This window comes from Varanus komodoensis, unplaced genomic scaffold (assembly GCF_004798865.1).
Source record: "Varanus komodoensis strain SLA01 unplaced genomic scaffold, ASM479886v1 scaffold206, whole genome shotgun sequence".
NCBI lineage: Eukaryota > Metazoa > Chordata > Lepidosauria > Squamata > Varanidae > Varanus > Varanus komodoensis.
The window spans coordinates 40,903-65,631 of NW_025335581.1; the positions used below are offsets into that span (position 1 = coordinate 40,903).

Below are 24,729 nucleotides of genomic sequence, written 5' to 3' on the forward strand. Positions count from 1 at the left end.
ACTCTCCTTCATTGCATGGGCCCTCCTGGGGCAGCAAATGGCCCCTGCTGCGGTCAAGGAGGGGCAATTTTGGAAGGAGGGGTCCTGGCACTGGAAGGGGGATCATTCATCTTTTTCTCCCTAGCCATGAGAGTGCTCTCTGGAATATGCTGTCCCTTGCCCTGCATTGAGTACCTAAGCAGCTTCCACTGGCAAAAATGAAGGCTTTAAAAAAATCTCCATGCGTGCACATGGTCCTTTGGGGGAAATCTCTCTTCTCCAGTCCATGACTGGAGAGAGGAGATTTGCCACTGGGAATACTTTTGTCCTTGATCTTGGGGAAAGGGGCTGGGGTTTGGGAAAGGCTCATCTGGAAGGGAGGGGGATTTTGGGGGGAGAACTTAAGGGATCAAGGGGGATCCGCTTTGCCCTGCAGACTGGGAATTCCCCTTCCCAGTCACACAGGTGATGTTTCCCGATAATTACACTGCCACAGAATGATAGACTCAAATCTCTTCTTATGCTCCAGCCCTTCAAGGGTAACTCTGGTGAGAGTGGCCGTGATATCGGTGATGCCAGTACCTGTTAATTCCACCCCTGCCAAAAGACATAGCAAGTTGGTCAGCAGAAAAGCACTTCTGTTTCCTTTCCGCCCTCAGGTCTCCTGCAGGGTACTGAGGGGAGTGAGGAGGGCATTCTCCAGGGATGTTGGCTGGTCTCCAAAAAATCAGGAAGAGTAGGGCGGGTGTGGGTAAAGGCTGGGGAATATGGGCAATCCCCCAGCTCTGAGGTGTGAGAAGCGCAAACACTCATCTCAAGGACAGACTTCCAGGTGGATGGGTGGCCTCTGGGAATAACCAAGATGTACAGTTGACAGGCCCCTTCATGGATCACTGCACTGTCGTGGCGAAGGGGCTTCTGTAGCTCAATGAATTTATGAGCTATGCGGTGCAGGGTCACCCAAGATGGACAGGTCATAGCAGAGAGCTCTGACATAACATGATCCACTGGAGAAGGAAATGGCAACCCACTCCACTATCTTTGCCATGAAAACCCCATGGACAGTACCAAAAGGCAAACAGATATGACACCAGAAGATGAGCTCCTCAGGTCAGGAGGTGTCCAATATGCTACTGGGGAAGAGTGGAGGGCTAGTACTTGTAGCACCAGCATGAGTGAAGCAACTGGGTTGAAGCCGAAAGGACACTCAGTTGCAGATGTATCTGGTAGTGAAAGGAAAGTCCGATGCTGTAAAGATCTATACTCCATAGGAACATGGAGTGTAAGATCCATGAATCAAGGCAAGCTGGATGTGGTCAAAAGATATGACAAGACTGAACATCGACATCTTAGGAATCAGTGAACTAAAATGGACAGGAATGGGTGAATTTAATTCAGATGACCATCAGGTAAACTACTGCAGGCAAGAATCCTTCAGAAGAAATGGAGGAGTCTTCATAGTCAAGAAAAGAGTAGGAAAAGCAGTACTGGGATACAATCTCCAAAATGACAGAATGATCTCAGTTTGAATCCAAGGCAAACCATTCATCATCATAGTAGTCCAAGTCTATGCTCCAACCACTGGTGCTGAAGAGGCTGAAGTTGACCAGTTCTATGAAGGCCTACAATACCTTCTAGAATTAACACCAAGAAATGATGTCCTTATCATCATGGGGGATCGGAATGCTAAAGAAGGAAGCCAAAAGATAGCTGGAATAACAGGCAAGTTTGGCCTTGGAGTACAAAATGAAACAGGGCTTCTTGTTGCAAAATTTAGGCTTAAATTGAAGAAAGTAGGAAACACACTAGGCCACTCAGGTATGACCTAAATCATATTTCTAATGAATATTCTGTACATGTGACAAATAGATTTACGGAACTAGATCTGATAGGCAGAGTGCCTGAAGAACTATGGATGGAGGTTCACAACATTGTACAAGAGGTAGCAACTAAAACCATCCCAAAGAAAAAGAAATGCAAGAAAGCAAAATGGCTGTCTGAGAAGCTTTACAAATAGCTGAGGAAAGATGGGAAGTGAAAGGCAAGGGAGAAAAAGAAAGATGTACCCAATTGAATGCAGAATTCCAGAGAATAGCTAGAAGAGATAAGAATACCTTAAATGTACAGTGCAAAGAAACAGAAGGAAACAATAGAAGAGGGAGGACCAGAGATCTCTTCAAGAAAATTGTAGATATGAAGGGAACGTTTCACTGAAAGATGGGCATGATAAAGGACCAAAATGGCAGGGACCTAACAGAGGCAGAAGAGATTAAGAGGTGGCAAGGTTACACAGAAGAACTATACAAGGAAGAGCTTAACGTCCCTGATAAGTACGATGGGGTTATCACTGGCCTCGTGCCAGACATCCTGGAATGTGAAGTCAAATGGGCCTTAGGAAGTCTGAGCAACAACAAAACTAGTGGAGGCGACAGTATTCCAGCTGAGCTATTCAAAATCTTAAAAGACGATGCAATAAAAGTGCTACACTCAATATGCCATCAAACTTTGAAAACTCAACAGTGGCCGCAGGATTGGAAAAGGTCAATTTACATTCCAATCCCAAAGAAGGGCAATGCCAAAGAATGTTCAAACTACCGCGCCACTGCACTCATTTCACATGCTAGCAAAGTTATGCTCAAAATTCTACAAGCTAGGCCCCAGCAGTATATGGACTGAGAACTACCAGAAGTACAGGCAGGGTTTCAGAGCGGCAGAAGAACTAGAGATCAAATTGCCAACATGCACTGGATCATGGAGAAAGCTAGAGTTCCAGAAAAACATCTATTTCTGCTTCATTGACTATGTTAAAGCCTTTGATTGTGTGGATCACAACAAATTGTGGCAATTTCTTAAAGGGATGGGAGTACCAGCCCATCTTATTTGTCTCTTGAGAAACCTATATGCGGGTCAAGAAGCAACAGTGAGAACTGGATACGGAACCACTGATTGGTTCAAACTTGAGAAAGGAGTTCGGCAAGGCTGTATACTATCGCCCTTCCTATTTAACTGATATGCAGAGCACATCATGAGAATGGCGGGGCTAGATAAATCACCAGTTGGAATTAAGACTGCTAGGAGAAATATCAACAACCTCAGATATGCAGATGATACCACTCTAATGGCAGAAAGTGAAGAGGAACTAAAGAGCCTCTTGATGCGGGTGAAGGAGGAAAGTGCAAAAGCTGGCTTGAAACTCAACATTAAGAAAACTAAGATCATGGTACCCGGGCCTCTCGTTTCCTGGCAAATAGATGGGGAAGAAATGGAGGTAGTGACAAATTTTATTTTCCTGGGCTCCAAGATCACTGCAGACGGGGACTGCAGCCAAGAAATTAAAAGATGCTTGCCCTATGGCAAATCTAGACAGCATACAAAAAAGCAGAGACATCCCCCTGGAGGCAAAAGTGCATATAGTCAAAGCTATGGTTTTCCCAGTTGCAATGTATGGTTTTGAAAGTTGGACCATAAGGCTGAGCGCTGAAGAATTGAGGCCTTTGAATTGTGGTGCTGGAGGAGACTCCTGAGAGTCGCCTGGACTGCAAGGAGATCAACCCTGACTGCTCTTTAGAAGACCAGATCCTGAAGATGAAACTCAAATACTTTGGCCACCTAATGAGAAGGAAGGACTCACTGGAGAAGAGCCTAAGGCTGGGAACAATTGACGGCAAAAGAAGAAGGGGACAGCAGAGGATGAGGTGGCCAGATGGAATCACTGAAGCAGTTGGTATGAGATTAAGTGTACTCTGGGGGATGGTGGTGAACAGGAAGGCCTGGAGAAAAGTTGTCCATGGGCTTACAATGGGTCAGACACGACTTTGCAACCAGCAACAACACAGTTGACAGGAGGGAACTTTAGCAGGGAGTTACTCAGACCCAGGCAAGGTATCCCCAGCTCTTGACCCCATTACACAGCCCCAGCAGAGGAGGGTAGCCTTATTAGAGGACTGGCACATGGAGAGGAGGCATGCTAACTTTCAGAAGGCCCCTCCCAAAGGGATGGGGCACAGGCATTCTGGTAAGGGGAGTTATCAGAAGGGAATACTAGCCTGGGTTCAGTGCACCGCTCTGTGAGTGCGCCAAGATTTATTCTGCGTGTTTCGGCATCTGGAAAACGCTTTGACCCATAAAGGACATTTTGCAAGTATTTCAATGTATTTTATTGTGTTGTAAGCCGCCCCGAGGCTTCGGCAAGGGGCGGCATAGAAATGTTATTATAATAATAATAATAAAAGTACAAGGTCTGTGGCTTTTGAATGCATGAAGGAGTTACCCCCTCTCTTGACTGATGCCATGCATGTATTCTTACCAGACTCCAATTCATAAGAAGCTGCCTCATGCCAGACGGGACAATTTCTCCTTCTTTAGACTGGGGTGTTTACTTCATTCAGCATAAGCGAAACATTACATTTTGGAGAAGCTCCATGGGGTGCATGGCAGGGATGGGAAAGTCCAAAGACAAAAGGGTTCGGCCAACATACCCAAACCTCACTGTATTTTTGATTAAACTTTTCCTACTCATAACTACAAGTAAGTCTGAGAAGAAGCCTCCCAGCCTTTTAGAATGGGGAGAACAGGAAAAAGCGAGGACACCTCTGCACAAGGATGGTCAGGGGAAAAGAGAAGGCATCTGAGGGAAAGGATGGGGCTGGGGGGATGGATTTGCCCCACTGGCCTGAGGTTCTGCACCTCTGACCTAGCGAGAGATGTGGAGGGATCCATTTTGGGGGTGGGAATCCACTGCTTTCCCTGGGTTCAGCCCCCTGGACTCAGTTCCACTTGTTGCAGCCCCGAGTCCTGTTTCTGGCAAACATGTCGAGCAGCAAGCCAGGGATTGAACTCCACGTGCTGCACCCAACGCAGCCTTTATTCTGCGAGCTTTTGTGAACTCTCTTTCACTTTCCAAGTGAGCACAAGAGGAGGGACAGATTCCGTGGAGTTTTGTCCTGACACTAGTCCTAGCCCTGCGATCTCCCACAAAGAGGAAACCAATTTCCCATTGCTCACCCCCAAATCTCTTTAATGAGAGAACCCGGGGCCTTCTGTAGGCAAAGCAAGTTCTCTGCAAGCTAGTAGGCCTTTCTTGACCATTCTGTCAGAAGCATACCTGTGCCTTCCTCCGTGATCTTGCCTTCCACGTGGATTCTCTCCTCATACCCCCTCTGCCTCCGGTGAAAGGCCCTTGTCTTCACCGCCTGGGAGATACAGCCGTTCCCATCAGCCTGCAGAAGAATAGGAAGCTGCTGTGGCAATGGTGGTCTTGTTGTCCAAGTCACAGAACCAGGATTCCACCCTCCAGCTACACCTTCTCTGACACAAGGACATCTAATGAAAGAGGGTCTGCCTTCTTCTGAACCAATCTGTGCCTATGCCAAGACTGGTGGTAGAGCTTTCTTAACATTTAGTTCAGGTCCTAAATGTTGGAGAAGGAGAAAACAAAACATTTCAATCTTCTGTGGAACTGAAAACAGATATTTTATTGCTCCAAAAGGTTTCTTCTCATGGCTTTTCCTTCAATGGCTCCTCCTAGGAATTAGTCTCAGGGCTAGCATCAAGGAAGAGCTGCTCCTCTGCCTCTCCATAGCAGCTTGATATTTCCCCACCTCATTTGCTTTGATGCAGACAACAGCGGTGGTGAGATGGTTGAGTGGTAGATGAGATGGCCTCCGTGCTCCCTGGATCTCTGCTCATCAAGGAGGAAAATAGTTAGAACAGGAGGAGAAAGAGCACTGAGAAGGCAGTCTCAATGTGAGAGAAGGGCCATTGAAGCTAGGGATGCATGACGAATCTGCTTCGGATGTGGAAGTCTGCTGGATTCCCATGGGCTCAGGGCCCCAGACTCTGGTCCACTTTGTTGCCACTGTGAGTCAGAGATGCCAGAGAGGCCACCCAGCATTTGAGCGCCGAGTGCCTTTTCAGAAATTCCAGAGGAAGAGGAACAAAGGCAAAAGGAACAGGCTAAAATCCAAACCTACATACTCAATCATGAACATCCCACCTTTTAATTAGAGGAAGAACCTGCCCAGCAGCCCAGAAACTGTCAACGCCCGGGGCATGGAAGTCGGAGACGGAGACCTCAAGCTGCCCCAGATCTTGGCAGAAACTAACCAATGATTGGTGGCAGGGATGAAGGGGCCATGGGGAGGGTGTGCAATCGACTGGATATGGGCTTGGGCTCCCCTAGACCTGCTATCGAGCTTCAGTCTCACATCTGGGACTTACCTTTCCACTGAATTCTTCGCACACTGCCTCTGACTCTTTTCCATAGCCATGGGCCCTGGAATTATCATATCGACGACAAACTTGAACATGGATCAGGCCAGGGATGGCCTTCCCATAGGTGTACCTGCAGCCGGGGGACATGCCATTGAGCGAAAGAGGGGATGGCGACAGAGGAAAGAACGCAGCTGGTTTTGGTGTGGTCGCAAATGTTTTCACAGTTGTTTGCTGTCCAGAGCATGGGAAGTAGGTTTTGGGAGTGCTCTTTGACCCAGAGCTGTGGTTAAGCTCATTCCATCACACTTCTGCATCAGCTGGCAATTTATTATCTAATTAAAACAATCAGTTAATGCAACACATGTAATGCACATTTTTCCTAATGGGTGCAGTCCTTGCATGCTTTTTAATGCAACATGTGCACATTTTTCAGGTGCTTTATACTGCAGGAATGCAATTGGTGTGAACTTTCCCCCAATAGATGCAATTGGTTTGCAGCATTTGGGCTGCTCATTTTTCCTGCACCGAGCTGTAAAACTGAAGCTTTCCATATGCAACTCCTATTTAGCTTGATTTTTGGATTGTATTTCCATCCCACCTTTTTTCCTCTCTTGTGAAGAACCAAACAGCTAACAAATCTGTTTTCTCCTCACCACAACAACCCTGCGAGGTAGGCTAGGCTGAGAGGGTGTGACTGGCCTGGAGTCACCAGTTAGCTTCAGGGTCAGTGGGGGCTAGAACCTCGATCTCCTGGGTCCCCAGCCCAGTGCTCTAACCACCACGCCACACTGGCGAAATTTCCCAGTAGCTTTACTGTTGGGAACGAGGAGAGAAGCTTCTGGGATGTTGTGCCCAAAAACTTGCCTGGCCTTGGAAATGCTGCTTCTTGGCTTGGCAGCAGGAGCCATTTGCTGCTTCAACCCAGACAGGAAAACAGATCCGTGTGCAGTCCGCCCTGCAAAGCGAACCAAGAGCTTTGTAGCAGCTCAAAGGCAAATAAATTTATGGCCTGACTATTATTGATGATTAAAAAGAGAGCATCTTCCAAAACATTTCTTCCTTATGTTTACATCCTACCATTTATCCTGCAAGGAGCCCAAGGCAGTTTACATAATCCTGCTCACCTCTGTTTTGACCTCACAACAACCCTGTGAGGAAGGTCAGGCTGAGAATCAGTGACAGGCCAAAAGTCACCCACAGAGCTGCATGGTACAGCAAGAACTGAAATCCGGGTCTCCTGAGTCCCAGGCAAACACACTAACCACTAGGCCATGCTGCTGCTCTTAAGCGACATCAAGTCATTTCTGATTCAAGGCAAGGCCTAACCACCAGAATTAACAGTCTATTTGCATTTGAAGCTTTTGCTTCAATTCCTGTTTAAGGTAAGACAGGATGGTGCAAATTGGTGACCTGCAACAGCAGGGGGTTGGACCTGATGGCCTTCTTGGCCCTTTCCCACTATTCTATGAAAGTGTGAGTCTAGTAACCCTAAGATAGCTCACACCTCTTTGTCCATGGATAGGCCCGTGTTTCGCTGGATCCCTCCCCCGACTTCACGGCCTCCCTTGTGGACAACGAGGAGGAAGACTCTCATTGTCTCTGTGCAAATGAAAGGAAAACATTGTCTTGGACGGTGGTCCCGAAATCTCTGGGTAAGAGCGATCCCGATGCGCTGCCAAATCCTGGCTTCCATCACTGCACATGCACCCACTTCCCTCACCCAACTTGGCACGGCAGACGATTGGACTACACTTCCCACAGTTCCAGGCCCTTAGCCATGCTGCTTGGGCTTATGGGAGTTGAAGTCCAAAACACCCGGGGGCGGTCACGCTCTCAGAGAAAGTTGATGGGGCACACCTGAGTGCCGGAAAGCCAAGGGAGGAGAAGGGGAATTAGAGTAAGAGACGGTCAGAAATACATCGAGCTTCAATTCAGCACGGCACTAAGTTCTTCGTCCTGGTCTCTGTGCTGCACACATACGGGAGCTGCGCCTGCGCAGTGCTTGTTTTCGGAACGCTCCCTCAGCTCTAACCGTTTTTGGCGGGAACTCCGCTCCCCCTCCCCCTCCCCTCGAATAAACGGGCAGAGTCCGTTCCCTCTCGCCAGTCGGCTTTCAGCCGTCGTTAGCTGTACCTCAGGCTTTCTCTTTACTACACTTATATCAATTTACTTTACTCCATTTATCTTTAAAACTTATCTTACAACTTTACCCGAAATACTATCTCCTCAATGCCCAATCCTTCAACAGAAACAACCTTTCCACACGCTCCCTTTACCCCCCTCCTCCCCTCACACCCCTCCAAAAATAAAAATGAAATACAAACAAGCCCCACTATAGTCTCTCTTACTCTATTTCCTTTTCATTTCCTCAATGCTGCAGCCTGCAGCCTTCTGAAAGAGCCCTCAGTGCGGAGCAAAGATGTCGCCTCATTCGCCCTGCCTGATTTGGCTCGGTGAGGTCCATCGCGTGGGCAAATGTGTGCATTGAACATCCTGGTTCCTCCAGGAACTCCACACACATTGGCCTGATTATGTTTTTACATTTTTTAATAGTATCCAGATTTGGGGTGGGCACGCAGGTTATTCTCTATGTGAGGATAAAGTGGAAATTAAAAAGCACACACAACTGCTTGTAAAATACAGACAGTCCCCAGGTTAAGAATGAGTTCCATTCTTGAGAAAGCAGATATTAGTATTTTAAGTTGAATTTGAATGGCAGTTGGATCATATATACTCAGCTCTCCACATTCACCAGGGTTGGGGGCACTACCCAGGAAGTGAAAAAATTGCAAATATCTCTACCACCCCCCCCCCACTAGTGCCTCCCCTTTGCAGCCAGTAAATGCTTTGGTAGGCCTCCCTCTCTCCTCTTCTGCTTTTTCTCTCTCTATGGTGATGATGATATTAGGAATGGATTTTAAAAATTAATAGGCTTTCTGACAGTTCATAAGTATGGGTTTTTCATAACTTGGACATTTGTAACTCATGGACTGATTGTAGGTATTTTATGGTCTTGTATTTTATATAATTAGTCATGCCGGCCACATGTTGCAAATACAATTTAAATAAAACAATATTTTGATTCAGAAGTAAACATGTCATACTCATACTCCTTGGAGAAAAGGCAGGGATGAGTTCAGTAAACATAAATGTACGCTAAAAACATGGTGCAATCCTTGCTTTTGTCCTAGGCGAAATCAACTTCATAGCAAGTGCAGAAACTCTGGGCTCAGACCAGCCATGTGAGAATGTATTAGTGGAGAAGCCCATAAAACGACAAAAGGACACTGTCATCAGATCAGTTTTGGTTGAGGTACAGGAGCAGCACCGAATACAGGACTCTGGCTTATGTGAAGTCTAACCGTTGGACCAACCAACTCTGCCCTGTCTACAACAGAGGTGCATAACCTCTGAGGCCCTGTGGCCTCCCTCAGTGCTTATTTATTTATTTATTATTATCTTTATATCCCACCCTTTCTGCCCCCTAAAGAACTCAGAGTGGCTTACATCATTCTCCTCCTGCTTTTCATCCCCACCACAAGAACCCTGAGAGGTAGGCTAGGCTAAGAGTCTGCGACTGGCCCAAATCACCCAGCCAGCTCCATGGCTGAGTGGAGACTAGAACCCCGATCACCTGAGTCCCAGACCCTTGCTCTTCACCATTACACCACCCTGGCTGTCTAAGATCAATTTTCCCCATTTCTCTTTCCACTATGGGCCTACCACATATGTTAGAATCTTACACACTATTATTATTATTAACATTATAGTTATTGTTATACTATTAAATTTCTATATTGTCCATAGCTGAAACTCTCTGGTAGGTTCACAACATTTTAAGTCACCCATCCTGATTTTACCCATCCCTGCTTACCTTCCAAGATTTGGCAGGATCAGGCACTTCTGGCTTGCTCTAGCATTGAGGATCTCCTGTTCATACATTCAAACAGATGCACATAGACATCTGCGTGAATGTGTGCAAATGTGAACACTTGGGTTACTCAGCTCTAGCTGAAAGAAGCCATAACTGCACACAAGATCCCACATGCAGGGTATAAATACAAAGGCACCCACCATCCCGTCTACCTCAGCAACTGGTGCACCTAGGCTTTCTGCCTCTGATACTGGCAGAAGCCTAGGACCATGAGGACTAGAAGCCATGAATAGCCTTCTCCACGAATTGTTCCAATCCCTGTTTCAAACCATCCAAATTGGTGGTCATCACTGCATCTTTGGGCAGCAAACTGCAGAGTTTCACTTTGGCTTGCATGGGTAAGGCCTTCCAGAATCTCCTACCCACCAGATTTATGGCATGACCCCTTATTTATTTCTTTTTTTAAGCTCAACAGCCCATGCAACGGATCCCTACAGTTTTCACACAAGTCTTCAGAGCAGCTGCTCTTGGAATATGGTGTTTGCTTTGCCTTGCCTGAAAAAGGGCGTGACTGAGTTGGAAAGGGTGCAGACAAAGGCAACAAAAATGATCAGGGGGCTGGAGCAGTTCCTTCTATGCGGAGCAACTGCAAAAACTGGAACTGTTTAGCTTAGAAACAAGGCAAGGAAGGAGAGACGTGATAGAGATGTTTAAGATTATGCAAGATATGGAGAAAGTAGAGGGACATTTTGCTCCCTCTCTCATAAAATCTGGACACTTTCATTTATTTTTATTTCATTTACGAGCAATGCTGATGCATGGCTTCATATTCTAAAATCCCTACAAAGATGACATATAAATACCAAATCCCACAAGAACCCCAAACAACATGGAAAATGGCGGGATGGAGTGACATATGCTTAATTTCTCCTTTTCCTTTCTCTCGTCCAGAAGCCTGAAGGGATTCAGAAGCAAGTGGTCTTCAACTCCATCCTCTCTGCAAGCGGTGAGTGCCGACTGAGGTCCATTTCCTCCATTTACCTGGGCAGGTGGAACGTTGTTTACTTGTCTGAGATGAGCACCTGGCTAAAACCCATTTGTAGTTCCTCTGTGGTGTAGCAGTACAGAGAAGGGGCAATGAAAATGATGAAGGGGCTGGAGCAGTGCCCCTTGAGGAGCACCTACAACAGCTGGAACTGTTCAACTTAGAAAAAGGGCGAGTGAGCGGAGATATGATAGAGGTGTCCTGATTTAGGCCTGGTGTGGTGAAAGCGGAGAGGGGGGCATTCTTCTCCCTCTGCCATAACACTTGGACCCAAAGGGGTCACTGATGGGAGGGAGATAAAACGAAGTCCTTCTTCACACAACATTTAGCTAACCAATGGAATTCACTGCCATTGGGTCTGTTGATGGGCACCAGTCTGGATGGCTTTCAAAAAGGAATAGGTGAATTCTGGGAGAAGGAGGAGGAGGAGGAGGAGGAGGCTCTCCATGGCTACTAGACCTGCTGGGCATGTGCTCCCTACTTCACCAGTGGCGGCCTGCTTGCACGTGCCAGTTGCTGAGGAGCTGAGCAGGCCAAGGTCTTGCATTCATCCTGCTGAAGGGTTTGCCACTGTGTGTGCAGAATGCTGAACCAGATGCATAGCTTGGTCCCCATGGTTGTTCTTATGTTTTTATGATGCATTTGGAGTGTGGCCACTCATCATGGCAGTCCCACAGCCAAAACCCCAAAAAATGCAAACTGCTGGGAGCATTTGCCACTATCACTTCCCCCAAGCATGCACACACAGAGCTACTGTGAGGATTGCAGCTAAACCTAGAAAAATTCTCCACAGAATTCTGGGAGAAGGGCATGGCAGATGATCCCATGCTCCCTTTTCCTTGAAATTTATTTATTTTTTATTCATTAAGAGCATATTTATGCTGCCCCATTCGCAAAAAGCCTCGAAGGGGCTTTGTGCTTTGACCTCAGAAGCCCTGGCTCTGTTACCACACCACACAAGGCAGTGATTGGGTTCACATGTCACATTAAGCAACTGTGTGTGGAGGTGTTTACTGTTTAGGACTTGTCATGTTCTCTTGACTTAGTCATGCTATTTCTCCACAGCTTCTTTTCGGCTCCATAGCTTCTTTTCCGCTATCACAATGATGAGATTAAGAAGCCCTGTCCAAGCAGGCAAAGAAAACATAATGAGGGCAGGGAAGGAGCACATTTGCCAGCACTGCCTCCAGCACTGCCATGCGTGCAGACTGCACTCCGATCTTCGCACACTGAGTAGGAAGGTCTGAATGGGGCTCCACTGGGCCTTCAGCTGAGGGGGCTTGGAATCCTTTCTCGGACCAGAAACCTGGGTAGCAGTGGCCAGGAAAATCCTACCCTGAGTAGGCATTTGGCTGACATGACCTCCAAGATGCCCTCCAGCATTATGATCTTAAGAATAAAAGTTGGATGGGGAATGCGGAGGGAGAGGCAAGGTGTTACTGGAGAGTAAGCAATCAGCAGGAACAAAACTCTGTTTCTCTTGCAGAAAATGCCCAGTCGACACCCAGCTCTCTGGAGCTACCCAAAAATGTTGTGGAGGGCTCTGCCAGGGCTTCCTTCTGTGTGCTGGGTAAGTGAGGCTACTCCCAACGCTACTACTGGTCTTGTCCCCACACTCTGAATCCACCTCAATCCCTTTGTTTACCTACCACACACCAATTGCTTTCCTTTCGCTTTTCCTTTGCACCAATCCAGCACTTTTATTTCCCAACTTCAGTTGATCTCCATTCCCAAAATGGAGCTCCAAGGAGAGCTCATAGAAAGTTCATAAGAAAAGCTGCAGTGGATAAGGAGCCCCTGTACCATAGGCGTGGAAGACTGCCTTATTCTTGGTCCTTTTTGGTACCTTGATGCCCAAAATAGAAACAAACAAATGATTCACACAGCATCAGTAGTACAGCTTATATAGAGGGAAGGAGGGAGGGGGAAGTGATACATTCTACCCTCAAGTTGTTAACAAAAGAGCATGATCAGTTAGCCCCTATTGAAGCCTCAGTGTGAAACCCCTAAGAGCTGCTGTCAATCTAGGCACAAAACACCAGTCTAGACAGACAAATAGATTGGCTGGGTGTAGAATTGTTGTCGTGAGCTGGGGTTATCCTACTCCAAAACTCCTTTTCCCAATAGGCTTACTGTTACATGCCTCTGAGTTCACCCAGAGTTGAAATGTTGAACCCTCGTTAACATCAATCATTTCCCCTTGTGCTTTTATACTCCTTCAGCACCTCCCTCCGGAAGGCAGGACTCTATGAAATCATGTTCTCCTGCATTCTCCCCATCTTTGACCCAATTGACCCTTCCACTAGTACTCGCACATAGTGACCAGTTTGACCTCCTCTGGAGGAAGGACTTCAGTGTCTGACAAACTACCGAGTTCTCTATCCTCACTCCCCTGTTGCGGGACACTTTCAGGCTCTGGCTCTAGTACCTCTCCATGGATTGGTATACTGGGGCTCCCACCAGTTCAATCTGTCAACTCCTCCTCCTTTTCCCCTATTTCCCCATTCCTGTGGTGTATCAACCCACACTCTCCTCAGCCCAAACTACCAACTGCGTCCCCCATAACTACTCGGACATCCCCTGACTTTGGTCTCCTGCTTGGGCATGTAAAATTCCACAGCAATCTCCTTCTGTCTATCTGAGGTCGAGTTCCCATCTGCCTGCTTGTGTCTGGCTACCTTAGCCACATTCTTGTGGTGGGTGGGGCGAAAGGCAAAGGGGGTGGGGCAAGAATGCCAGGATATTTTAGCTTAAAGGTCTTGCAGCCAGTAACAGAGCCTTAGGAGAAGGCATTCCGACGGAGTAGAGTGGAATGCTCAGGGTAAGTCATGCACAAAACTTTAGAAACCACCAAATGATCCACTGCTGGGGAAAACAGGTGAGGATAGAGAACAGGAGTGTTGCCATGTGGGAAACTGGGATCCCAGGTGGGCCATACTTGATGCACAAAGTGGAGATTCAACACCATTGGCTCAGGGTGGCAAAAGCAAAGGTGGTTCTCTGGCCCAAAGGATGTAAGGAGCATCCTCAAAGGACAATTTGTTTGCTATTCTTTAGCAGCACAACATGGATATATGCATTCTTGTAATTTGGGTTTTACAAGCTCTGCAGCATGTACAAGCGTGATGCAGCTGCCTCGGCCAGGTAGACACCCACATGGGCTTCCCACATAGCCCAGATTTGGTCTGTGAGCTTGTGAGCTGTGCATTAGAGACCAGCACCTGAGGCAGCCACTGCTGTCGTATTGCTTACCCCAATCTCCAATCTTCCAGATCATTCCATTTCTGACACCCTACTTGTGCTGCCTCTGTCCTCCTCATCATGTATTTTCTGACCTTCCCTGTTTTGTACACATTTGTAGGTGCCTTTCTTTATGTGTTTATGACATTCCCAACATACTTTTCCCCCACTACAGAGTTCAAAGTGGTTACATGGGGTTCCCAGGTGGTCTTTCCTCTAAGCACTGGCCAGACCCAGACCTGCTTAGCTTCAGGAAGGTGGCTCCTTCAAGTGCCTTCAAACCAGACTCTCCAGCACATTCTTCCTCCTCGCCCTTTGGCTTTTTATCCCCAAACTCTCTTCTCACTCTCTAGCTGGTGGGGTTCAGCACTTCAGTTGCCTAGCCTACAGCGTGTTCCAGTCACCAACAGTTCTGCTCTGACCGACGGTGTCCCCTTCCTTTTCTTCCCCTACCCCAACCCAGGAGACATGCTGGGCTCAGCCATACAGAACCTGCACCAGCTTCTCCAGATGCCACATGGCTGCGGGGAGCAGAACATGGCCCTCTTTGCCCCCAACATCTACTTCCTGGACTGAGTAAGACCGGGCAGCTGACGGAAAAAATCAGATCCAATGCCCTCAAATATTTAGTGACTGGTGAGAAAGCGCGGTGAGGATTCTAGTCTTGGCATTTTGCTTGGTAGGTTCATAGATTCCCTCAGGCAGCTTTAATGGGCAGCCAGTAGATTAATCAACTAAACTGTTAGAGGATTAACTGGAAGGGCCTCTTTTAATCATGGGGGAGTGCAAATTCAGGGCATACTGATGGACAGGCTTTGACATCTGGGAGTCCTTCCAGCTGCTATAGTGGTATGGGAGGGAGCAGATTAATCAACATAACAGGAGAATTGCCCTGCTGGGTCAGGCCAAGGAGAGACCATCTAATCAAGCTTTCCATTCACACATTAGTCAGCCATGTGTCTACAGGAAACCCACAAGTAGGACAAGAATGCAATTTCCCCGTGACGAGTGTACAAGCACACTGCCTCTGATCCTGAGGTCGTATATGTCCGTGAGGACTAGTAGCTCTGAATAGCCTTCTCCTCCATGAAAGTGTCTAATCCCCTTTTCAAACCCATCCAAATTGGTGGACATCACCGATTTGTGGATGTGAATTCCGCAGTTTCATTCTGATGTGTGTGAAGAAATCCTTCTTTGGATTGAGAAGACCTTTTGCATTTTAGGGTTCTGAGAGAAGGCAAATAGGTCTCCTTGCCCCCTTTCGCTGCACCATGCACAATTTTGTTCACATTTCTCCTGTTTTCCCTTACTTATTTTTTTTAGGCTAAGCAATCCTAGATGTTGTAACCTTTCCTCACAGGGAAGTTGTGCCAGTCCCTAAAGTTTCTGTTGATAACTTAGTTGACTAATTGGTGGACATATTTTCAAGTTCAGGACACACCTAAGAGCCTGGTTCCCCCAGTTGCAATGTATGGCTGTGAAAACTGGACCATTAGGAAGCCTGAGCGCCGAAGAATTCAGGCCTTTGAATTGTGGTGCTGGAGGAGACTCCTGCGAGTCCCTTGGACTGCAAGGTGTTCAAACCGGTCAGTCCTAGAGGAGATCAACCCTGACTGCTCTTTAGAAGGCCAGATACTGAAGATGAAACTCAAATACTTTGGCCACCTAATGAGAAGGAAGGACTCCCTGGAGAAGAGCCTAATGCTGGGAACAATAGGTGGCAAAAGAAGAAGGGGGCGGCAGAGGATGAGGTGGCTGGATGGAGTCACTGAAGCAGTTGGTGTGAACTTAAGTGGACTTCGGGGGATGGTGGAGGACAGGAAGGCCCGGAAGGGGTCGCAAAGGGTAGGATGCAACTTCGCAACTAGCCAAAGCAAGAACTTACACTTCTAGCTGTCCTTTCAGCTCTGAGCACTTTTTGGACTGAACACAGATTCAGATCTGTGGTGACAGTCCCCAAATTTCCAAACTTGCAATGTGGCTTGCAGCCAGGAAAAAAAGGGAAGTGTTGTTCATCGGCATAAGCACAATCAAAACAACTACATGGAAAATAATGCCTATATTTCCAGAAGGTACCCAACTGATAGGTAAATTTGCAAAAAACTCATGGAAATAGGCATCGATGTTTGTGCAAGGAATAGAAAAGCAAAGCTCGCAATCTGCAGTGGTCTTGAATCAGAATGAGCTTCAAGCCCATATCAGAATGCACTTTGACAAGCCTGAGGTGGGAGGGTTTGTACTTTCCTTAGGTCACAGCGCTCTCCAAGAGCAGACTACCAGTGCAACTCTGAGCCAGCAGTGTCCTGGAGATGATATACAGGAAAATGAGGCATGTTGGAAACACCTCTTTCCAAATGTGAAGGATACATGTACACAGACTGGGGAGGGGGGTGGGCTTCCCGTGTGATTCTAAGGTGGGATACTCCTTCTGTGGGGTATAGTTGTGGCAATCAAACAGAAAAATTAGCATTCAAACTCTATTTCAGGCTACCAGACGCAGCTGAGATATAAACACCCGGATGGATCTTACAGTACTTTTGGACCACTGGGTGAGGAGACAGGGAACACCTGGTGAGTTCTACACTGCCAGTCTCACCATTCAGAGGTCTGGGTGTGGATGCATTGTGAGGAGGCCTGACAAGCTGCGGTCTTTCTTTTTAAAATAGCAAGTTGCTCGCCCTTATGACCGTGAAGCTTGGAATGAAGGAGCTGGACTTTCACTGATTCAAACCATCAGTCCATTTACCTGAGAGTAGATAAAACTCACACAATTTAAAATATCGTAATAAAATAGGTCAAAATCATAAGATACAATTAAGAAAAAATAAAAATATATTTTTAAAACAGTGCAACTGATCTAATGTTAGCACCATAAGTGTGCCAAAAAGTAAGGTTTTTGCCAGGCACCTAAAACTCAATAAAGGGGCTGGTGAACCACAAGAGGCAATGCATTCCATAATTAGGGTGCCACCACAGAGAAGGCCCTCCTCCTTGCAGTTTGCCCCTTAACCTCCTTGTGGGGAGGAACGTGGAGGAGGATCGCAGTTGATGATCTTAAGAAAAGGGCAGGAATATATGGAATAAGGTGCTCCCTAAGATAATGTCGCCGCAAGCCATTTAGGGCTTTGTATGTCATAGTCAGTTATATGTTTATTTTTACTTAATTATGTATATTTTGAATTTATCCTGTTCTATTTTATGAGATTTTTAAATTGTGTTGCTTTTATATAATGATACTTTATTGGTATATATTATTGTAATGGCCACCCAGGGAGCATGATGCTAGTAAATAAATCTAGTATTTGTCAAAGGCTCAGTCCAGACAGCAGAACAGCCCACATTCAGGAGGTTGGGTTGTCATTGAAATGTGTGTCATTATGCCATTTGATTCCAGCAGAAGAACAAATCGTGGTGAACACTTCACAACCCAATCCCAAACCATGGGTTCTCTTCATCAGCTGGCTGTAATTCACAAGCACAGCTGGGTTCAGACCACACAGCAACCCATGTTCCACCAACAACCCATGATTCAATGAAAATGCACTCTCAAACAATACTCAACCCCTGAGTGTGGGTTACCTTACTATCTGAAGTTAGTTGGGGTCTGCAGAAGCAAGCACAAGGTCAAAATCTGCCAGGGATCCAAAATATCAATGTGTGGATCTTCCACTGAACTATCTTGACAGCCATAAAAGGATGGCTTAGAAAGACGGGGCAACAAGCCACTCAGGTCTGGACTTCTCTTGCAGGCTGACAGCTTTTGTGCTCAAGTCCTTTGGCCAGGCACGTTGCCACATCTTTGTGGATGGACAGCACATTGCAGATGCTCAGGCCTCCCTGGCTGCCCAGCAGAAGGAGAACGGCTGCTTCCGGAGCTTCGGCTCCCTCCTGAACAACGCGCTCAAGGTAGGGAAGGAGGTGTTGTGAGCGGAGCCGATCGCCACTCTCTGTGTGTGTTGCAGAGTTAGCATGATGGGGATTCTGAAGAGGCAGAGGAAGTTGGTGCTTGCGCACACATTGGGCTCCTCCCCGTCATGTGCAAATCATGGCCAGTTGTCTGCATAAGCAGGTCTGCCCCACCCAAACACTGGAAATCAGAGGGAAGATGGTGGGTCTTGGGAGGGACCCTAGGAAAGGAAAGGATGAACTTCTCGTGTCCTTCCTGCCTTCTTCCTTACAGGGTGGGCTTGATGATGAGGTCAAACACTCGGCATATATCACCTCTGCTTTGCTGGAGATCTCCCTACCTGTCACGGTAAGAATCTGTCTACTCCCCTCTGCAGCCAGTCAGGAACAGTCTCCTGCCCAGGCTGGAAAAACCACCCACAAAACAAAAGTAACCTCTCCTGGAGCCATCTTGAATCTGCTTCTCCTAGATTTGGCTTCCCTTAACCAAAAGATCTGCGATAGCTAGACAAATGGCCCTTCGCATTGATGGAAAGGGAAGATTTCCTTCATGTTTGTTTCCTTCTCAAACAAATCCACTAGCTGTATTTATTTAGCAAGAGGCTGTGTGTTTGGAGGCATTATCTTTTACACAGCACCCATCTGGGGTACATTGTGACAACCAGTTTGGATAAGATTTATATTAACTGTGAAGATCCTTCCCTCTTGCTTCATGAGATGCCTCATTTCTGCTCACATGTGATAACGATGTGAGCCGGAGGGCCAAAATTCAGTTCTAGGAAGACCAAGAGAACCAAATTCCAGAGGCTGGTGAAACAGAAGGAGAGGGGAGCAAAGCAGAAAAGGTGGGGCAATTTTACAAGAATAACCCACCTCTTTTAGCCAAAACTTCTTACCACTGTAAGTAACTGAGCCTTAGGAGAAGCATTTCAGTATTTGGGAATCTTCAGATCAGTTAATTCAAGATGGCAACAGTCATGCTAACAACCTGACCTGTTACTTCACCTATGATATTTTTGACCATGCTGGTACAAGCCCGCCCAACACAGCATGCCAGCCTCATAAGGAAAAAATAATGTTGTGTCCAGTGCAGTGCACCAGTTCAGAATAGATGTCATTCAAGCCCAATTTGCATAGGTTTGCAAAGGTTTTCAGAAGCTGCCACAAAGATGGATTGAGTTGATCGTCTTTCTTTTCCAGCAATCCCTGGTGCGTAATGCTTTGTTCTGCCTGGAGAGGGAAGCACAGACAGATGAGGTCGACATTTACACCCAGGCATTGTTAGCTTATGTCTTCACCCTTGCTGAGAAGGAGGATAAGAGGAAAGAGATGTTGCAGCTTCTGGAAGCAAATGCTGTCAAGGAAGGTGAGAAGTCAGCTCCCCGTGGCTGATGGAGCTTCATCTCTCCATCCAACCTCACTGGCTCTTCGTTTCCCTCTTAGTGAAGGGATGCACTCCTTCTAATACTTTTTCTACACAACCTAACATACATTACTCATTTGCCGTAGAAATGAGAAGTGGAGTAGGTATTATTTTTATTTACCTTATGCTTGCTTTTTGCATTCTGCTTTTCTTTAGCTATGATGAAGACAAAGTGACGTACAATTCAAAACACCCAAACACAATTAAAAACACATTCAATGGCTGCATCCACACAACAGGAGAATCCCACGTGGTTACCATGATCTACCCAGCAGACGATCAAGTGGTTTCTATATTACCATGGTTTCCATCCCCTGCACTCAGTCCTCCCACTGGAGGCATGGATCCCATCATGCACTGAACCTGATATTAATCCCAAGGTGCATCGTTCCATGCCTATATTACCGGCCCCTTCCTCAATGGGTTGCACACAGAAGATGAATGGCTGGAGCCGCTACAGTGGCACTCTTTCTAGAAGACCCTGTTGCATACCAGGACAGTAGAAACCATGATAATAAGTCCAGACAACACAAAAAGCCATGGTGGTACAAAGAAACCATAGAACAAACAATTGTTTCTTATTGTGGTTTCTAAAGACCAAACTTACCATGGTGAAATACAATTACTGGGTTCAGACAGCAGAATAGACCAGTGGTTCTCAACCTTTCCTTTACCACAGACCACCTTTAAATAACTTTTGTGGCCGCAGACCACCAAGACTTAACTCAAGATTTAAAGCACAAGACTGCATCAAACATTTATTTCAATTTTCTCATGAAGGGCCTTCAAATTTGAAGAGAAGGGGAAATAAGTTAATCTGTTAATGCACACACTCCTGCTATAATATCTGTATTGCAATGATTCCATACAAGTTTCAAATATTTGTATCAAAACTCTTTTCACTCAAATGGCCCATCTTATAGTATTTTAATGTTCTAATTCCAAATTTGATGTCAATTTTTACACTAAAATTTGATGAAAAGTTTTAGCAATTCTTCTTGCCTCCATGGACTACAGGTTGTGAATCACTGGAATAGACCATCAATGGTTTAAAAGAAAAGTTACATGGCTTGTTATGTTGTCTGTATTCAGCCACAAACCATAAATTATGGTTTTGAACAGTGAGTATGGGCAAGATTCAGATCTTGCTTAGGTTGGATGCCTTCAAACAGGGGCACCCGTGAGATAAATATGGATTGCCTAGAATTCTAGCCCAGCCTTCAAGGTTCTCCAAAGAGGACACATACTTATCCCATCGCCCTGTAACCTTACCCTCAACCTCCAATCATCTGGTGATGTAACAGGTCCTGGCCAGCTTTCCCCTATTCTAAAAATCTGGACTGCCTTTCCTAAGGAGTAGTTATTGTAAGTAAACACTTTCCGAGCTGGTATTTTGGGGTGCTTTGTACCAGCAGCTTGCCATTTGGCCAGCCCCTTCCCTGCCTGCCACTGGAATGTGTGCCCCAAGAGGTTCTCTGAAATTGAATGCAGCCTCTTGAGTTGGAAGAAGTTGGACAGTCCTGACGAGGGATGCCTGAGGAATCTGTCTGAGGGTGGAAATCCATCAGATTCCCTGTGATCAATTCCCTTGATGCCAGCCCACTTTGCAGCAGCCTTCAGTCCAAGAAGCTGGCAAATGCGCCTTGCATCCGCAAGGCATTTGCCAGGAATGGAGCCCTTTGGGCTGCTGCACTTTATGCAGAAGAAGGCTGGTTGCACAACACTGCCCAGAAGGAGCTGGCTGCTGCACCTACCAAAGAAGCAGATTGCTGGTTCCGCAACCTTCATTGCACAAGCATTCGCTGGCTTCTTCTCAGCTCGGCTTGGTTTGCAAGACCAGGCCAAGTCTGCAAATGCCAGAGGGACAGACTTAACCGGGGTTCATTCTCACCCTGCCCCTGACCTGTAAAGATTGTTTCCTTACTTTGATCAATACCCCGAGTTCAACGAGAAAGCAAAATATGTGCATTCTGAGCCTCTCACACACCCATTATGTTGAAGTCTGTGGTTTTACACTGTTTGGCCAATGTAGGTTCTACCGCCTTTGTCTCGAACATTTTGGGAAAAGAGAATCACTTTGCAGCTTCTGTAGAAAGCCTCTTTAGCCTTGGCAGGGTTGTCAGAGTACCTCTTCCAACCACAATTTACTCGGAAACTACGCTCAACCTCTGGGGCCTTCCTCCAAGTGCCAACCCTACAGAAAACTGGGAGAGTGGAGACACAGTGGAGGGCCTTCTCTGTGCTGGCCCCCTATCTTCAGAGAACTCCCTGGTGCAGCCTGCCTGGTACCAAACTTACCATCTTTTCAGTGCCAGCTCAAGACAGTCCTTTATTCAGAGGTCTATAATTATCCCCTCAGTCACACAGGGGTCTGAGCAGATTCCCCAAGTGCTTCTTTTCCTTTGCAAGATGTCTTTACTGTATTTCAAAGCAATTTTATATTCATTGTAACATTGTTGTTTTTATACTATTTCTATTTGCATTTTATTTCTATTTGTCTTGTTATACATGGTTGTTACAGTGAGATAAATAACAACAACAATAATTCCTTCTTCCTCTGAAGAGGATGGTTCTATTCACTGGCAGCAGCCTAGGGAGCAAGAGAAGAAGGCCTTCAGTCCATTGAACAACCATCAGACTCGGTCCGTAGACATTGTGATGACGTCCTACGTTCTCCTTGCTCATGTTGAAAAGAAGCCAGCGCCATCCCCAGAAGAAATGTCGATATCGTCCCGCATTGCCAAGTGGCTAACCGGGCAACAGAATCCTACTGGGGGATTCCTTTCCACTCAGGTAATTCCCAGCCTACCAAGATCTGGGCATTGGAGGATGGTGGAAGGGGCAGGTATCTGAAAATTTGATGGCAAAATCTTGAACTTGCAGCCATACAATAGCTCTTGGAGAGCCAACAGAAAAACTCTCTTGTCTTGAGGGGTGATCTGTCGGGGGGACATGCTGGAATTTACTGAACAAATCCAAAGCCAACATTTGACATAGCCTCTACCTTTTCTCTTTCTTTCTAAGATCTCCTTTCCCCTCTAATCTCTCTGTCGATCACCCCCTTTGCTTTCACTTCCAACAATGGATTCCCCTTCTCTCTGTGGTGCTCCCATTTTTCCTCTCTCTCTTTAGCCCACCGTCTTCTTTCTGCTCCCTCTCTCTTTCAGGCACGTTTTATTTTTTCCTCTCTCCCTCCCTTTTCTCCACTGTCCAGTGGGTTGCCAGAAGGCTTTCACAATTAGGCTGGTCTTAATTTCAGCTTCCCACTCTGGCTCTAGAAGAACAAAAAGTCAAGAGGGGTAACGACCAAGCCAGTAGGGATGTTGGCAAATATCCGATTCTTTGACCCATTGCACTTGCTGCAAATTTATGAAGGCTCCTTGGCTAAGGTCTTTTCTGGCTTGCTGCTCTAGTTTAAGGACAGACACAGGTAGAGATAGTGCAATCCCCTTGTCTCCGAGATGTTTTCACTTTGGTCTTTGTTCCAGGACACTGTCGTGGCCCTTCAGGCTCTTTCCAAGTACAGCACCTTGGACTATTCGCAGAGCAGAGCAGTCAGCAAAGTGTCCCTGAGTTCAGGAGCGGATTTCCAGAAGGAATTCCACGTGGACAGCACTAACTCTTTGTTGCTGCAGAGCCAAGCTCTGCCCAAAGTGCCCGGGAACTACCAGGCAGAAGTGACGGGAGGACGTTCTGTCTTGTTACAGGTGAGCCAGCTCTAGGCCCACTCTGGTGCCAGGGGGAAAGGCAAAACTGATCTCAGATCAAGTTGGAGACTGCAGGGCACAGAGGGAGGAGAACTCAGGAAGGGAGAGGAAGGATGGAGAAGGTCTGGGGTGAAACAGGTGGAGCTGTCGGGGGTAGAGGGAGACTGGGGGAAGGAGAAAGCTCTAGGCACACAGGCCCCACCAATGTCCTACCTGTCCATCTCAGCAGCACTCTGGCAGTTTTTTATGGACAAGTGAAACCCATCCTGATTCTGCATGAGTTTGTGACTTATTTTTTAAAATTCCGTACTGCAAAGACTTGCTTTTGCATGTGTGCGTTTTTCCTAACATAGGCATTATTCCATGTGACTTGTTTGCATTTTTAAATCTATGTACTTTTTCCAAGTACTTTTTGTGATTGAAATATGGTTTTCTGCAGACATTTCTCAAATGTATACCTTCTGGACAAAGTATGGCACGGTGCTGGACTGGAGACCTGGGAGATTCAGGTTCAGGTCCTTACTAGGGGTATGTGAGGAATCCATTTTTAGGGTGGGGATCTGTCAGATTCCCTGGGCTTAGCTCCTTGGCTGTTTTCTCATAGCCACAAGTCTGACTTGGTGCTGAGCACTCCTGGTGTTCTTGTGGATGCCCACTGGGAAGCCAGTCCTCATGAATGCTGCACAAGAGGCACAACCAGCAAATTCTTCCGTGCTCACAACTAATGGCTTTTGTACACCATGAGCTGCAGAAGAAGCTTGCTAGCTGCATAAACAGCATTCCACGAGTGTTCACAGACTTCCCCTTGAGTTGACTCTCTTCCTAAGCAAGGGCCGAGCATGAGAAAAAGTTCAATGAGCAAAGAAGGGACAGATTCTTGGGAGGATCACTGCAACCCAAGTCCCCACTTTGGGCCAATCAGGAACTCTCAGACTAACCTACCTCACAGGGTTGTTGTGAGGATGATAGCATGAACACAGGCTCTTCCCTTCACACATTCAAAGCCACATGTCTTTCTAGTAAAATGTTCTTTATTGACCAAGGCATTTTCCAGATGCACAAACATCCAGAATGAATCTCTGAGCATGCACAGAGTGGTTTGTTGAATCCAATCTAGTATTCACCTCCAGGAAGTCTCCTTGTGGGCCTGCCTGGGCCCCATCCCTTTGGGAGGGACCTTCTGAAAGCAAGCACGCCTCCTCCCTGCATGCTGACCCTCTAACTGGGCTACCCTCCTCTGCTGATGCCACTTCACGGGGTCAAGAGCTGTCCTGCCTTGCCTGGGTCAGAGAAACTTCCCTGCCCCAAGTCCCCTCCCACCAGCTGTACATCTTGGTTATTC

General features: G+C 46.7%; 1 protein-coding gene and 1 long non-coding RNA gene across 2 annotated transcripts in view; one reads left to right on the forward strand and one right to left on the reverse strand.

The window, feature by feature from the left end:
* Positions 1-503: 503 nt before the first annotated feature.
* LOC123023289 lies at positions 504-6,316 on the reverse strand. Its single transcript, XR_006414692.1, has 3 exons — positions 6,199-6,316; positions 5,084-5,198; positions 504-576 (listed from the first exon to the last, which is right to left on the reverse strand). It is a non-coding gene; the product is annotated as an uncharacterized LOC123023289 (long non-coding RNA).
* A 43-nt stretch (positions 6,317-6,359) lies between these two features.
* The window catches only part of LOC123023286 (alpha-2-macroglobulin-like), a 34,547-nt gene continuing 16,177 nt past the window's right edge, over positions 6,360-24,729 (forward strand). Inside the window, 13 exon segments of the mRNA XM_044429781.1 lie at positions 6,360-6,392; positions 7,715-7,844; positions 9,384-9,505; positions 11,021-11,072; positions 12,598-12,681; positions 14,815-14,922; positions 14,925-14,987; positions 16,838-16,922; positions 18,101-18,257; positions 18,532-18,606; positions 19,458-19,623; positions 22,244-22,473; positions 23,169-23,387. Of these exon segments, the coding sequence (XP_044285716.1) occupies positions 6,360-6,392; positions 7,715-7,844; positions 9,384-9,505; positions 11,021-11,072; positions 12,598-12,681; positions 14,815-14,922; positions 14,925-14,987; positions 16,838-16,922; positions 18,101-18,257; positions 18,532-18,606; positions 19,458-19,623; positions 22,244-22,473; positions 23,169-23,387 (1,524 nt within the window).